Source organism: Labeo rohita, chromosome 23, assembly GCF_022985175.1.
Source record: "Labeo rohita strain BAU-BD-2019 chromosome 23, IGBB_LRoh.1.0, whole genome shotgun sequence".
NCBI lineage: Eukaryota > Metazoa > Chordata > Actinopteri > Cypriniformes > Cyprinidae > Labeo > Labeo rohita.
The window spans coordinates 24,712,795-24,729,219 of NC_066891.1; the positions used below are offsets into that span (position 1 = coordinate 24,712,795).

Sequence of the window (16,425 nt, forward strand, 5' to 3'; positions counted from 1 at the left end):
AATTTCACAAACACTGTTTGGGTTGCTTTTAATCAAAATTTAAATTTGGTGAATTTGCTTTCAGTTTTGATGATTCTCAGTTGTCATTCTCATTAGATTCTAATCTATGGATCTATGGAAGCTTGTTTCTGCCATGGAATAAAAAACAAAGTAATTGCTATTCTGACTTTTTCTTACAGTTCTGAGGAAATAAAGAATTGAGATGTTGACTTGCAATTGCGAGTTTCTTACTCATAACTGTGAGATATAAACTGACATTTGAGTGCAAAAAAGTAATATTTGTGAAATAAAAAGTCGCAATTACCTTTATTTTTTCTTCCATACATTACAATAAATCCTGTAATATAAATAAAATAAATAAATATTAATTAAAGGAACTACAATAATGAAAACGTGTTTTTTTTGTTTTTTTTTTTTGCATTAAGGTAATAGGAAGAAAGAAAAAAAAATCATGCTCCAAAAAAAGGCTTCATTTTCATCAAAATGTTATTTTTTATATTATTCTGTTCTGAATATGACCCAGACATGTTCTTGACAGGTTTTGTGAGATTCCCCAAAAAATCTGTTTAATAACACTGTCAGTTTGGATCTGTTTCCTTTATGACAGACCGTTTTATAAATGCTTATATGCAAATACTGTTTGCGGCATATGCAAATCTGCTTACTGTTGATCAAAGACAGCACGCCTCTGAAGCAGAATTGAACACAGCTCTTTGCTGATAATGGACTCTGCAAAGACTGGACTAGCCTTATACTTTGACACATTGTATGGCATTTTAATCCCCTAAATCTGCAACTAATTACCATGAATTAAATGATTAGAGTCCAGCTCTCTTCAGTTCCTCAATGGGTCGGGTCAATCCATGATGCAGCTTCACTTCAAGTTCAACAGGATTATCAAGCCTTTAGTTCAGTTGATGAGAGGGGAAGCAAACTATTTTTGGAATTTGAACAGAATTCAAACTGAATTTTTTTTTGATAACCAATAGTCTTCTGTTACATTATAGCTCAGTGAATCCATGCCTATGTTTGAAATAGCATAACAGACTGTTCTCACTATTGCTATGTTATAATTTATCATTAAAGAGACAGTTCATCCAAAAATGAAAATTCTGTCATTAATTACTCACTGACATGTCGTTCCAAACCTGTAAGCCCTTTGTTCATCTTCAGAACACAAATTAAGATATTTTTGTTAAAATCCAAGAGCTTTCTGTCTCTGCATAGACAGCAACACAACTGACACGTTCAAGGCCTAGAATGGTAGTAAGGGCATTAATAAAATAGTCCATGTGACATCAGTGGTTCGACTGTAATTTTACAAATCTACAAGAATGCAAACAAAAATAATGACTTTATTCAACAATTTCTTCTCTTTTGTGTCTGCATGACAAATGAGCTAGAAGTAACATTAGCCACAGTAAATTATCTATTTTAATTTCTTATTTAATCAGACTGACAGTAGTCAAGTGTTTTTTAAACTAAATGGAATTAGATGTGGTTATTTTTTTTTTTTTGTTCAAAGATGGTAACTAGATGTTGTGAGAAACATGAAGTCATGCTATATCAATGTAGGATACTGTTTGAAACTTTCATCATTGCAAAATTCTACTTACTAGTAGAAGATATATTGTGTATTGCTCATTATGCTGTAAATGCTAAATTAGTATTGCATTCTAATTCTTATTTGCATTATTTGCTATGCATTTTGCTAGTGTTTTCCTGATATTAGCTGGCATTTTCATTCTGGGTAGCATTGAATCCGATATAAAGACATAAATATAACATATATAAACATATATAAAGATAAAAGATTGAAAAGATTTTGTATTTAGTAAACTTAAAGTATATGAGCATATAAATTTAAATTAAAGGATTAGTTCACTTCCAGAGTTAAAATTTCCTGATAATTTACTGACCCCCATGTCATCCAAGATGTTAATGTCTTTTTTTAAGTCGAAATGAAATAAAGGTTTTTGTGGAAAACATTCCAGGATTTTTCTCCATATAGTGGTCTTCAATGGGGATCAGCAGTTTGAAGGTCCCAATTGCAGTTTCAATGCAGCTTCAAAGGGCTCTACACAGCCGAGGAATATATAGCAAGACGATCTGTCGTTTTTTGTTTTTTTTCTTCACTTTTTTACCACACATACTCATATTAAACTACCTCAGTGATGCACGTCTACAACTTTACGCATTATGTTATCACGTTGGAAGGCTCAAAAAGGTAGGGTAGGGTGAGTAACGCCATCTCATTTTCTCCTCCAACTTCAAAATCGTCTGACATTGTTTTACCTTTTTTTTTTTTTAAATTTATTTTTTTTTTGTAAAGGGCGTTTGACTTTCTTTGCACATTCTTTGTGTGAAGTCGAGCTAAAGCAAGACGAGCATTTGTGGTTAAAAAGTATAGAATATATATATATAATTTTTTATTTTTTTTTTGTAGAAAATAGCTGATCGTTTTACTATGCAAGACCCTTATTCCTTGGCTGGAGTCGTGGAGAGCCCATTTGAAGCTGCATTTAAACTGCAATTTGGACATTTATATGTGTCCATTATATGGTGAAAAATCCTGGAATGTTTTCCTCAAAAACTTTAATTTCTTTGCGACTGAAGTAAGAAAGACATGAACATTGACATGGGAATAAGTAAATTATCAGAAAGTTTCTATCCTGGAAGTGAACTAATCCTTTAAATGTATGCATTTGGCAGACACTTTGCATTCAAAAGACATTTAATCAGTTCTTGCTTTCCCTGAGAATCAAACCCATGACTCTGTTTTTTCTAGTGCCGTGATCTACAGTTACAAGCATAGCCTCAAAATATAACCAACATGGATTACAAGCCACATAATGAAGTCTTTAAAGGAGAACTCTACTTTCAGAACAACAATTTACAAATAATTTACTCACCCCCTTGTCATCCAAGATGTTAATGTCTTTCTGTCTTCAGTCAAAGAAATTATGGTTTTGAGGAAAACATTTTCAGGATTGTTCTCTATATAATGGACTGATATGGTGCCCCGATTTTAAACATCCAAAATGCAGTTTAAATGCAGCTTCAAAGGACTCTAAACAATCCCAGCTGAGGAAGAAGGGTCTTATCTAGCGAAAAGATCAGTCATTTTTTTTTTGAAAAATAAAAATTTGTATACTTTTTAAGCACAAAAGCTTGTGTAGCACAGGCTCTGGGAAGCGCATCCATGATGCTACGAATTAGTGAAGGGTCGTTCTTGAACGATTCGTTCATTTTGAACTAATCTTTAATGTGACTCGGGAAGAACGAGTCGTCTCGGGGGAGTGATTCATTCAGTCGTGCATGCGCAACATCCTATTAGGTTCTGTACTGAAATTAGTTCACCTGTTTCGAGTCTTCGGGATTTTCAAGTCATTCGTTCATCTTATGGGGCTGTCACGTGATGAACGAAAGACTCAAACCCGAAAACTTGTCAGATAAGAGGTGAGGTGAACTAATCATAGACTAAAGACCCAGGTAAACAATGAATTAATCTTTTCTGTTCCTTATAGCATTATAGTTTTGTCTTGTTGGTCAGAGTTGGTAAAATGATCTGGTAAAAGTTCATCATACCTTTTTGTCTGTAAACGGCGTTTGACTTACTTTTACTTTCTTAGTCTTTGCGCGTTCACTTTGTAAACACTGGGTCTGTAGTTCCGCGTGACATTTCAGCGTAATTCTGTAGTATGTAGCGTCATGAACGTGCATCCCAGAGCCTGTGCTACACAAGCTTTTGTGCTTAAAAAGTATACAAATTTTTATTTTTGTGAAAAAAATGACAGATCGTTTCGTTAGATAAGACCCTTCTTAAGCTGCATTTAAACTGCATTTTGGAAGTTCAAAATCGAGGCACCAATAAAGTCCATTATATGGAGAAAATTCCTGAAATGTTTCCTGAAAAACCATAAGTTCTTCATGACTGAAGACAGAAAGACATGAACATCTTGGATGACAAGGGGGTGAGTAAATTATTTGTGAATTGTTGTTCTGACTTTTGTCCTCACAAACATTTAAATCATTTTACCTCTAATGTGTCTAAAATTCTGGAGCCGTTGAATTGGAGTACACAGCAAAATCTTAATTAGCAATTATTTTGCACTGAACGTTATAAATAATACTCTTGACAACACTGAGTTACTCATCATACATTAGATTTGCACATTTGATTACACCAAAATATGATGATAATTAATTTCAAACACAAAATTCTCCCATGGTGAGTACAAACACCAAGTTAATCAAAGTGACAAAGTTGAGAAGCAAAGAATAGAACAAAGGCGTGAGAAAGTGTTGGAGACCGATGGAAACAACACTGGCGGTGCTGAGACTCCTGGGAATGGTGAGGAGTGTTGCTCAGGCTTGTGTCCCTGTCATGTGTTATAAAGCCTCATTCTGCTTCACAACAGGCTAAAATTACACCAGTCACCATATAATAGAGATTTGACATGTGAATCATGCTGTCTGAGGTGCATCATTTCCTTTCAAGACATTCATCTCCTGAGAGATAGACATATTAAAGCCTTAGTTTTGCTGACCTGTATTTTGAGTCATACATGGATACGGTTTCCTGTCAAACAAACTGTTTTAGGAGTGTTCTGAGTGAAACACAACTTGACTTGTCTCTTAAATTACACAGTAATGTACTTACAATGGAAGTCAATGGGTTAATTGAATCTTGGAGTTTATGAACAGAAGTATGAAGCTCATGTTGTTGTTAAAGCACATGCATTTTCTAGTTAAAAAAGTTTATTTGATGTGTAAAGTTGTCTGTTGAGGTAGGACTGCTTTTCTCTATGAATATATGAATCTTAATTGCTGTGGATGGAGTTTGCCTCATGTAAACTTTTGCAACTTTGCTTCATTTCAACTTTGTGAGAAACTCAGATAAACTATCCAAAATAGAAAAATCCTCAGACAAAGTAGTCTTTTGATCTTTGTATATCAGTGGAGGAAATCCCAGTAGAGGGAGTTTTGAAAAACTCTTTTGCAGTTTGGAGAAAATTGCTCTATAAAGTCATCTCAAGCTGGTCTTCAGTAAGGGACTCCATTTTTACTCTTGTGCGGCATAAATGTCTGTATTCTCTTTAAACTCCCCATGAGCACTATCTGCTTCATTCTGTTGACAAAAATGAACACACGGATCTTATTCTGTGTCTGGGAGTTTAATATACCAGCCGGCTCAGGTTGGAGCGCTAATTCAGATTAGCATTTCAATGGGATTTATAGGCTCGTAAAATCCTAATTGATTGTGTTTGTGTGTGGTAAACAACAGTACAAATGAGCAGGAAGACAAAAGGCTTGGTGTTCAAATGAGATGTTCTGCTATAAAAAGAAGATAAAATCAGAACAAAGAAAGATACGAATCTGGAGATAAAAGATAAGAGCCTGTGTAAAAGAAAGGTGCTTTCCTCAAGACTGAGCTCTAAATCCAAACAAGCTCACTGCAGATGTTTTCAAGCATCTACTTGACTTCGGTTTGCCATATACAACAGCTCTAATGGTCCTGATACTGGAACATGTTGAATTTTAGTGAGTTATAGATGGGTAGTTGCCAGCTGTCCCTTGCATAAAAGCAATCCAATGTGGTAGAGTGATGGTAATACCATGCTACTTTGATGTACTATTGTAATGAATGATTTTACCAGGATTGTCTTTACTATGAAAGTCAGTGTGGTCCAAAAGTACTTTTAGATCTCTTTCATTGTATGGACAACAACAGAATAAAAAAAAATCTTAAAGGATGTTGAGTAAATAATAACAAAATTTTTATTTTTCGGTGAACTATCTCTTTAAGACTGTATGTTATTAATGGAAACCCATTTTCGCTGAAAAAAATGGTAATTGTGACTTTTATCTCACAATTCTGACTTTTTTTCGCAATTGCAAGTTTACATCTCACAATTTAGACTTTTTTTCTCAGATCTGCGTAATACAAACTCACAATTCTGACTTTTTTTTTAGAATTGTGTGAAACTTAGAATTGCAGATTATAATATAAGAATTGCAAGATATAAACTTGCAATTTTGAATTTTTTTCTCTGGATTGCATGATATAAACTCTCAATTCTGACTTTTTTTTTTCTCAGAATTGCATGAAACTCACAATTGTGAGTTATGAAGTCTGAATTGCAAGATATAAACTCACAATTGACTTTTTTTTTCTCTGAATTGCATGATATAAATTCACACTTCTGACTATTTTTCAGAATTGCATGAAACAATTGCAAGATATAAACACGCAAGTCTGACTGTTCTCTCAGAATTGCATTATATAAACACACAATTCTGACTTTTTTTCCTCAGAATTGCTTGATACAACTTCACAATTCTGACTTTTTTCTCAAAATTGCATGGAACTCACACCTGCGAGTTATAAACTCTCAATCCTGACTTTTTTTTTTTTTAGAATTGCGTGAAACTCACAATTGCAAGTTATAAAGTCAGAATATCTAGATACAAACTCGCAATTCTGACTTTTTTCTCAAAATTGTGTGGAACGCACACAACTGTGAGTTAAGTCAGAAATGCTAGACATAAACTCTGAATTCTGAAGTTTTTCTCAGATTTGCGTGAAATTCACAACTGCGAGTTATAAAGTCCAGTTTTCAGGGGAAAAAAGACAGATAGGACAGGAAAAAAGTCACAATTATGAGTTTATATCTCGCAATTCTGACTTTTTCTTAGAATTGCTATTCTCACAACTGAAATTTTGTTTCTTGTTTCTGACTTAATTTCTCAAAGTTGCGAGTTTATGTCTTGCTATTCTGACTTTATAGCTGACAATTGCGAGTTTGTCAAAATTTAGAGGAAAAAAGTCAGAATTGTGATTTGTTTTTTGTTTTGATTTTTTTTATCTTTTGTTTTTTTTCTTTTATTTAGTGGCGGAAACAGACTTCCATAGTTATTTATCATAACATGCAGTATAAGAAAAAAATCCATAGAAAAATGGATAATGTCTTAGGCATTTCCTTCAATCCTAAAACACAATGCAATGAAATGCATAATTCAAAATGTGGATAAAATATATGTGAAAAATCTATACAGATTTTTTTTGTACACAGTGCACATGTGTCATTTTTAACAGAATTTCCTTTGGTGCTTTGGTCACATTCAGCAAAATTTTGTGGCAAACGAAATGCATTGTCAATGGCGTTAAGATGTATAAAGCACAGCTCACACAGAAGTCACTGTCAAATAAAGCAGTTTTGGAGTTGGTCAGCACTGCAAATTCATTTGAACATGCGCAAAATCTGCTTTGGGATGTTTTCACCCTCACGCAAAACTCTCAAAAGTGCAAATCTCTATTGAATTGACTGTTTTTTTTCCCTCTGAAGTTTCATCAAGCAGCACTAGCCTGTGTTTGAATGTTGGAATGAATTGTTGGAGTAATAAATTGTCCATGTTTTTGACAGTATATTGTGTGGACAGCGCTGTGGGTGGCCTGGAATGTCTTTATCATCTGCTTCTACCTGGAGGTTGGAGGTCTATCAAAGGTAAGAGAGATTCCCACCTAAAGTTACACATGGGTCAGCCGTCGTGTTTGGGAGTACGAGGCATTTTAATAACCCTATTTTACAGATAAATGGGGCCATTTATGGTGTTTTTACACACTGTCTAAAACTTTGTTTGAAAGCGCTTATAGCTACAGTGTGCTTTGTGTGTTTGGTTACGAAGAGTCTTGCATTGAACACACCAGAAACTGGTACATAAAACAACACTGTCTTTGTAGAGGATCAGATGAAAGCCTTTTGGAAAACAGAAGTTATAGCAGTAGTTGTGTTATCCCCAACCCATCTTATGATGCACTTCTGTCTGCATGTGCTGACAGGTCATGGACTCCAACACTTAGCCCCTAGTGTGTTAGCAGTGAGAAACAAGCTCGCTGTATAATTTACACATTCTCCTCTCTGTGTGTGTGCTTGTTTATGACTCCTGCTTGGCCAGTTTCCTGGACTCAGATTTCTTATTCCCACAATGAAAAGCTCTTATCCGCTTTCAGGAGGTGGCGTGAGATTGGACGAGAACATCTTAAAGTCTCGTAGATGCAGGCAGAGTAAATCTGGTACAAGTATAATGAGCTTCTGTTATTTCAGAATGAACCTTTTTTTACTGTTGTCACAGCTGCATGGGACACAATAGCCCAGGACAAAGGAAATATTTGAGTGAAATTAATACGGAATTCATACATAGCTAAATATTGGGTTTGGGTGATCGTGATTTTTACCAAATAGAACATGTTCCTAGATTGGCATACTTGTTTTCTTGGAACTAACCAATCAGATTTCAGGGTTAGGTTTAGAGTTAAGTTAGGGCTAAGTTTGCAGTTTGAACGTTGTTTTAATTTCCCTTTAATTTTAAGAAAAGCTAATAGTTGTGCTAGGGGATAGGGGATAGGGTTAGGATGGCTTATTTGACAGAAAGGTCCAAGAAAAGAGGTTAATTACATCCTCCTTGGTAAATTGACGGTCACTATTGGGTTGCGTGGGAATGTTTTGCATACTTGCTTAGATGATGTTTCTATGCCGGTTTTGCTTTATAACCCAGATTTTATTGGTGAGACAGCCCATATCAAAATTGTTTATAATACAAAATTCTATACTTAAAATTCTTAATTCAGCAAGAAGCGTTAAATTGATCAAAAGTGATCGTAAAGACATTTGCAATGTTACAAAAGCTTGCTATTTCAAATAAATGCTCTTATTTTAAACATATATAATGTATAGGATGTATAATAATCATCAGAGAATCATGAAAAAAATATCATGGTTTCCACAAAAATATGAAGTAACACAACTGTTTTCAAAGTATTTTTACTGTATTGTTTATCAAATAACCATAGTGCAGCCTTGATGAACATAAGAGTCTTCTTTCAAAAACATTAAAAAAAAATCTTACGACCCCAAACTTTTAAACAGCAGTTTATTTATATATGTCTTATACATCTTACTTTGAGAAATCTCAACAGGCTTGTTCTTAGAGTTTGAGTCTTTGGTGTCTTAGTGTCTATTGAATTTCAATGGCTTCATGCTCTTAGCAGCCAATAATTCATCCCACAAAGCATAATGTATTCAGCACAAACCATCCTTATATATGTATCAGATATTTAATGTTGTCTGATTCATATATTTTTCTAAAAGTTTTTGCTCATAAGAGAGTTGTGTAATTAGACTCATGGCCTTGGACATTAACAAGAAAAGAGATTCTGCACTTATTTATTAAATTATTATATGCGCATGTGCTCAGTTACATTTTATCCCACTTTGATTTTGGTGTTTTTCCTTTCATCCTCGTCCTCTTCTTCCTCTGTCTCACACAGTCACGCTCCGTCACTCCTTCCCTTTCCTTACTGTGCTGTCACAGGTAGGACGCCCTTCCCCCAAAACCCCCCTCACCTCTATAAAGTCAATGCATGAATATTCATGAGCTGATTCAGACAGATCTGCTGTCCAGAAAGCGGCGAGTTTGCACATTGATCTTTTCTTTTCTGTCTTTGTGTGTTTATATGTGTGTGTGTTTTGTCCATTAGCCGCTTGTCCTCCTGCTGTCCATATGTAGCAGTGAGGGAGCGCTGTGTGTCCATCTGTTGGGTTAATGCCTGAGTCCGTCCCTTTACCACCTGCTCCCCATAACACCCCATTATTCAGCCCGTTTCATGCACCCTCTGCATAAATATGGCCCACCACAACCCTCAATGAAACACCTCGAAATATGACTGTCTCACTGCTGTCTCTACTGTCATACGGCAAATGACACACCATATGATAAAATCATGCTGCACTGAGGACCCCCTACTGTAAGACTGATTATGATTAGACTGTGCTGAGAAGAATTGCAAACAGTCTATCATTAGATTCTTTCCATCTATCTGTCTTTCTGCCGTCTCGCAGTGTTTATCATATCTATCTGTCTGTCTTGTAATGAGTTTGTCAATTTGTCCTTCATTGTGTTTATCATGTCTGTCTGTGATGCAGTGTTTATTAAGTCTGTCTTTCTGTGTGTTTTAACCATGTCTGTCTGTCTTGCATTATGTTTACCTTGTCTGTCTGTCTCTGTGTTCTATCATGTCTGTCTCGCTTTGTGTTTATCACCTACAGTGTCTATAGAAAATCATCATACCTCTTTGAAATAGTTACTTTGTTTATCATACTGCCTGAAATCAAACCCCATTTCAAATAACTTTTCCTGCTTTATTTACAATTTTGGTCTTACAACAGTTCTGTAAATTAATAAAACAACAACAAAAGAAATATAATAACAAGGTTGGAAAAGTCATCAGTCCCTTGATTTAATAACTTTGTAGAGCCAGCCTTTGCTTTAATTACAGTCATCAGTCTTTTTGGATATGTCTGTACTAGCGTTGCACACCTTGATTGGGGAATATTTGCCCATTCTTTCTTGCAGAATTGCTCAAGTTCAGTCAAATTATGTGGTGGTCTCTTAAAATCTATCCACAGATTTTCAATTAGATTTAAGCACTTTCCCAACAATGGTGAATTCTTTGCCGTACCATGCAATATTAACGGTGGAGTCTTCAAGAAACAGCACATTTTATTCTAAAGTAATCAACACCACTACTATTGATCTCAGGTGGGGCAGTTAGCCTGGTGTTTAATCTGGAAGTTGATTGCTGGCACCAGAGCAAGTTTATAACCATATGTACATCAAACTACTGCTACATATATTATAAAAATGTTAATTTGGTGTAAAGTTGCTTTGCAGTGATATGCATCGTGAAAAGCGCTATACAAATAAATTTGAATTGAATTGAATTGAATTTATAATGGTATACTCTAAGGGGCTGATCACTTTACCAAACCAGGCATTTCACTGATTGATTTTGAGGGTTTTCACAGGGTATGATGATTTTCTATAGGCGCTATATGCTGGTCTGTCTTGCAGTATTTATTTTTCTGTCTGTTTGTCTGTCTCGTAATGTGTTTGTCATATCTATCTGTCTGTCAGTCCGTCAACGTGTGTATCATGTCTGTCTGTCTGTCAGTCTTGAAGTGTTCATGTCTCTCGGCCTCTCTGTTTATTTTTCTGTCTGTCTCTCTTATGGTGTTTATCATATCTGTGTGCCTGTCTTTGTTTATTATGTCGCATTATCTCGCATTGTTTATCACGTCTGTCTGTGTCGCAGTGTTTTTCATGTCTGTCTCTGTCTGTCTTGCAGTGTTTTGCATGTCTGTCTGTCTGTCTGTCTGTGTCTTACAGTGTTTATCATGTCTGTCTGTCTTGCAGTTTATTTTTCTGTTCGTCTCTCATAGTGTTTATCATGTCTGTCTGTCTGTCTTGCAGTGTTTATTATGTCTGTCTGTCTGTCTGTCTTACAGTGTTTATCATGTCTGTCTGTTTTGCAGTTTATTTTTCTGTTCGTCTCTCATAGTGTTTGCCATGTCTGTCTGTCTGTCTGTCTGTCTTGCAGTGTTTATTTTTCTTTCTATCTGTCTGTCTGTCTGTCTGTCACTCTTGTAATGCATTTATCATGTTTGCCTGTCTCGCAGTGTTTATCATGTCTGTCTGTCTGTCTGTCTGTCTGTCAGTGTCTTACAGTGTTTATCATGTCTGTCTGTCTTGCAGTTTATTTTTCAGTTGTCTCTCATAGTGTTTGCCATGTCATGTCTGTCTGTCTTACAGTGTTTATCATGTCTGTCTGTCTTGCAGTTTATTTTTCTGTTCGTCTCTCATAGTGTTTGCCATGTCTGTCTGTCTGTCTGTCTCTCTTGTAATGCATTTATCATGTCTGCCTGTCTCACAGTGTTTATCATGTCTGTCTGTCTTGCATTGTTTATGTCTGTGTTTATCATGTCTGTCTGTCTGTCTGTCTGTCTTGCAGTGTTAATCATGTCTGTCTGTCTTGCAGTTTATTTTTTGTCTCTCTCATAGTGTTTATCGTGTGTTCTGTTTTATAGTGTTTCTGTCTGTCTGTCTGTCTGTCTCGCAGTGTGTTCATCACTTCTTTCTGTTGGTCTGTCTCATAGTGTTTGTCTGTCTAACTCAGTGTGTTCATCATGTCTGTTTCACATTGTATTTATCATGTCTGTGTCTTGCAGTATGTTTATTAGGTCTGTCTGTCTGTCTCTCTGTCTTGCAGTGTTGATCATATCTGTCTTTCTACGCCTCGTAAAGTGTTTATTATGTCTGAGTCTCGCAATGTTTAAGTAGGGGGTTTTAACTATTAATTGTAGTTCTATTTGCTTGAATTGCAATTCTACTTCCTGTTTGCTATATAAATTCAAATTTATATTGCGCTGGGTTTTTATGAAGTGCAGGCAAAATGTAATGTTAGATGAAGCAGTGCTTCCACATTCCTGTCTTTAACTGATCATATTGTCAACTTGATAGTGTCCAACTGATGTAAACAGACAAGCAAATTAAATAAACATGTCACCCACTCAAAGATCATGTCACATATGAATTGAATAGTATTTAAAAGATATATGATAAAATCCACCTTCATGCCTGCCAGAGTAAATACACTGCAGTGTTTATGGATTTTAATTATTAATGATCCAGGAACAAAAAAACCTGACTGCTAATAATAATAATAATAATATAAATTTTAGAAGTCTACCACAGTGCTTACTTGATCTTTAATCTTTAAATAAGGTGGCTTAAAGTATTTTGCTGTCATCAACAACAAAACCGCACATGAATTTGTGTTGGCTTTGAGCGCTGCCATGGAAACAAATAATTCAGAAGACGCAAACCGCTCAGAGAAGAACTTCTGAGTTGTCATCTCATAATTACGATAATTCTGACACAACATGAACGTGGATTTAATCTCTCACGTTCAGATAATGGAGAACCATATTAACTATCTAAACATGAGACATGTACTTTCACTGAAAAGGAAAGGCATATTAAGTGGCTGGGCACTTTATGAAACACACACACACACACACTCTCTCTCTCTGTCTGCTTGATTGAGGTGTTTTGGTGGGGTTGTCCTCTCATGCATGGCCGCAGGCTGTGGCTGTCAGTCTCACACTGTGGCTGTGATTAAATACGGGACGGGACGGTCTGTATCGACCCCCTCCCTGAACACGCAAACACGCGCTCTTCTCAATGACATATAGTGACGCGTACAATGATAATGCCTGCTGATGATGAAAGGGACAAACGCCTCTGTGCCTCCATTAGCCAGAAAGAGGTCAAGGACGAGTTCCTCTCTAATAAGCATACGAAAGTCCATAAGTTTTCGTTTTGACATGTGTCATTCATCTCATATAGCCTGAGAACTGTGTGGATTGACAGAATCCATTACATCTGATGTACACGTATCCGTGAGCATATGAGGAACAACACAGACGCATAACTCTAAGGTGACACTCGTACTTCAGCACTTTCACAAATGCAGCATTCAGTTTAAGGACTGTGTGAATAGATGCCTACAGAAGTATTCCCTTTATTTGCAGAAATATGTGAATTGGGAATCAGAAATCCTGATTTTAAAGGAAAAGAGAGTATTGCTGAATAAATGGCACAAAATTATAGTAGGGCTGGGCCATATAGCTTAGCTAGAAATATATTTTTCAACACTTATGATGTTTGATATATTTCTTAATTTCTATGTTTATGTATCTGCATTTATTTTTTTGATATTCAGTCCACAGCCTGTTAGATACTCTGTGTGTGTGTGTGTGTGTGTGTGTGTGTGTACTTGTTTTTGCTACATTGTGGGGACCAAATGTCCCCACAAGGATAGTAAAACCTGAAATTTTTGACATTGTGGGGACTGGCCTGTGGTCCCCACAGTGTTAAAAAAAAAAATGCTTAAAATAGTAAATGATGTTTATCTGAAAGTGTAACGATGCAAACATGTTTTCTGTGAGGGCTAGGTTTAGGGTTAGGGTTGGGTTAGGGGATAGACAATATCATTTGGTCAGTATAAAATCTATAGAAGTCTATGGAAAGTCCCCACAATTCACAAAAACAAACATGTGTATGTGTGTGTATATATATTTATATATTTAAAAAAAAAAAAATCTATCTATCTATCTATCTATCTATCTATATATATATATATATATGTATATATGTGTATATATATATATATATATATATACATATATATATATATATATATATATACTGTGTATGTAGTATTTAACAGGTTTTATATATATATATAACCTGTTAGATACTACATACACACACATGCTATTAAAAAAAAATACAAATATTAATCACTGGTAGTTAAAAAAAAAAAAAAAATTTATGCATCACATTAATAAATAACATTTTTTAATATATTTAAAATATATTACAATAGCAAACATTAAAATTAATTACAATTATTTTGTTATTTTAAATTGTAGAATTTTTTTGCAATCTTAAAAAAAAAGTATTGTAATATTGTAAAATATTACAATTTACTAATATGTCACAATATTGCCGTTTTCACTGTATACATTTTAAAATATATTCAAATTGAAAACAGTTCTTCTTAATTTTAATACTATTTCACAATATTACTGTTTTATAATATTACTGTATCGTATTTTTGGTTAAATAAATGCTTGGTGGGCATAAGAGACTTCCTTCAAAAACGTATTTTATTATTATGTTATATTGTATTCTATTGTATTATGTTATATTATATTATATTATATCATATTATATTAGGCTATATTAGGCTATATTATATTATATTATATTTTAAAATGTAAAAAGATTTTGCAATATTAAAACATAATATTTAGTAATATGTCAAAATATTACTGTTTTACTGTATTTTTCCTCAAATACCTGCATTTTTGATTAGCAAAGACTATATTCCAGCTTTATTAACTTTCTTTTTCTTCAATAAAATGTTTTTTTTATTTGCATTGTTTCTATATGATTTATTTGATATAAATTATTTTATTTATTTAGACCAGTAAAAAGCATGTATAAAAACCAATAAGGGACTTCCTTAAGCTAATTTTTTTATTTGATGCACTGTAATAAACGTTTTGAAAGAAAGAAATATCAGAAATAGATGTGACCTACTGACATGTTTTTAATGAAACTTAAGTGCTAAATAAAAATAAAAATGTTTATTATCATAAAATATGTTTGAATAAAATATGTTTAATTTTAGATTGTCAAACACACAGGGACATAAATTGTCTGGTATTTCTGCCACAGCTGGATAAAAGTGATTTCAGGAAAATAATGTGAGAGATTTAACCGCATACTGAAATAGTGTGTAAATGCAACATGTAACCACAGGAAACAATTGCTTGTGTAAATAACTAATGCATAATGCAATACAATTTTACCTAATTTAATAAGTTTTCATGTGTAAAATCAGTCATAAATATGACCACAACAAATAAACATTGAACGCATTTTGAAAGCGATCGTGTGTTTCCTCCGTCTTTTGTATGTATACATGTCTTTCCTCCCTCTCTCATGTCTATGGAACAGATTCTTTGTCAGCTCCGTGTTAAATTATGCATGCGTGCTTTACGGCCCTCCGTCATTCACTCCCTCATCCTTTATATTGACATGTGGCTGAGGCTGACGACAGCTTGCTCTCTCTCGTTTTAGGACAGCGATCTCTTGACCTTTAACATCTCGGCACACCACTCCTGGTGGAGCGAGCACGGGCCAGGCTGTGTCCGAAGAGAGATCCCCGCTAGCGCAGACCGCAGTGCAGACGCACAGTCCTATATATCCATCATGGGCTGCCTGCTGGAGTACCAGTACATTGAAGTCCTGCACAGCGGCTTCCAAATCCTTATCTCTGTAAGTGACTTCACACACACACACACATGCACAAACAAATTATATGCATGGCATGCATCCTTCAGTAGTCCCAAAACCTTGTTTTTACACCCAGGTTTTAGTCTCCACACACTATATTTAGACTTACTATACGTGTATGTCTGCTACACAGCATAACTAAAAGTGTCCCATAATACACATTTTTCCAGATGCGCTTTCCTCCTAATGCTTTTTAGTTATCGCAGGAAATCATTGGCTGTCTCTCTACACTTAACCAGTCCTTTAAAACCACAGCGGTCTAAAATGTAGCCTGCACACACCGTACATGTGTAAAACGCCCCTGACTGAGTCCTGAAGCTCTCCTGTTGTGCTGAAGTGGCCCCTTGAGTTGAGATCTGGCTCGACTCCAGGGTTAGTTGGGCAAACTCAGTGGATTATAAACAGCAGGCAGCAAGCAGAAGGACTGTGAGCTCATTTTCTGAAAAGGGATTTGTTTTATTGACTTGCATGCACTGCGGACAATGGCCTCCAAAAGCGTTTGGATTTAAGCCACGTTTATTATGTGTGAATTATTGCATTAGATGCACAAAGTGAAATTATTAAAAGAAGTGGCACCTGCAAACACACATGCAATATATAATATAATAAGGGATGCACATGCGTGACCAAAATAAAAAATGTTCTGTATACTGTACA

General features: G+C 35.1%; 1 protein-coding gene across 2 annotated transcripts in view; it reads left to right on the forward strand.

The window, feature by feature from the left end:
• The window catches only part of nkain4 (sodium/potassium transporting ATPase interacting 4), an 86,162-nt gene that overhangs the window by 29,360 nt on the left and 40,377 nt on the right, over positions 1–16,425 (forward strand). For both annotated transcript variants that reach the window (XM_051096315.1, XM_051096314.1), the window contains exons 3-4: positions 7,428–7,508; positions 15,553–15,750. In XM_051096315.1, the coding sequence (XP_050952272.1) occupies positions 7,428–7,508; positions 15,553–15,750 (279 nt within the window). The remainder of the gene's footprint in view (positions 1–7,427; positions 7,509–15,552; positions 15,751–16,425) is intronic.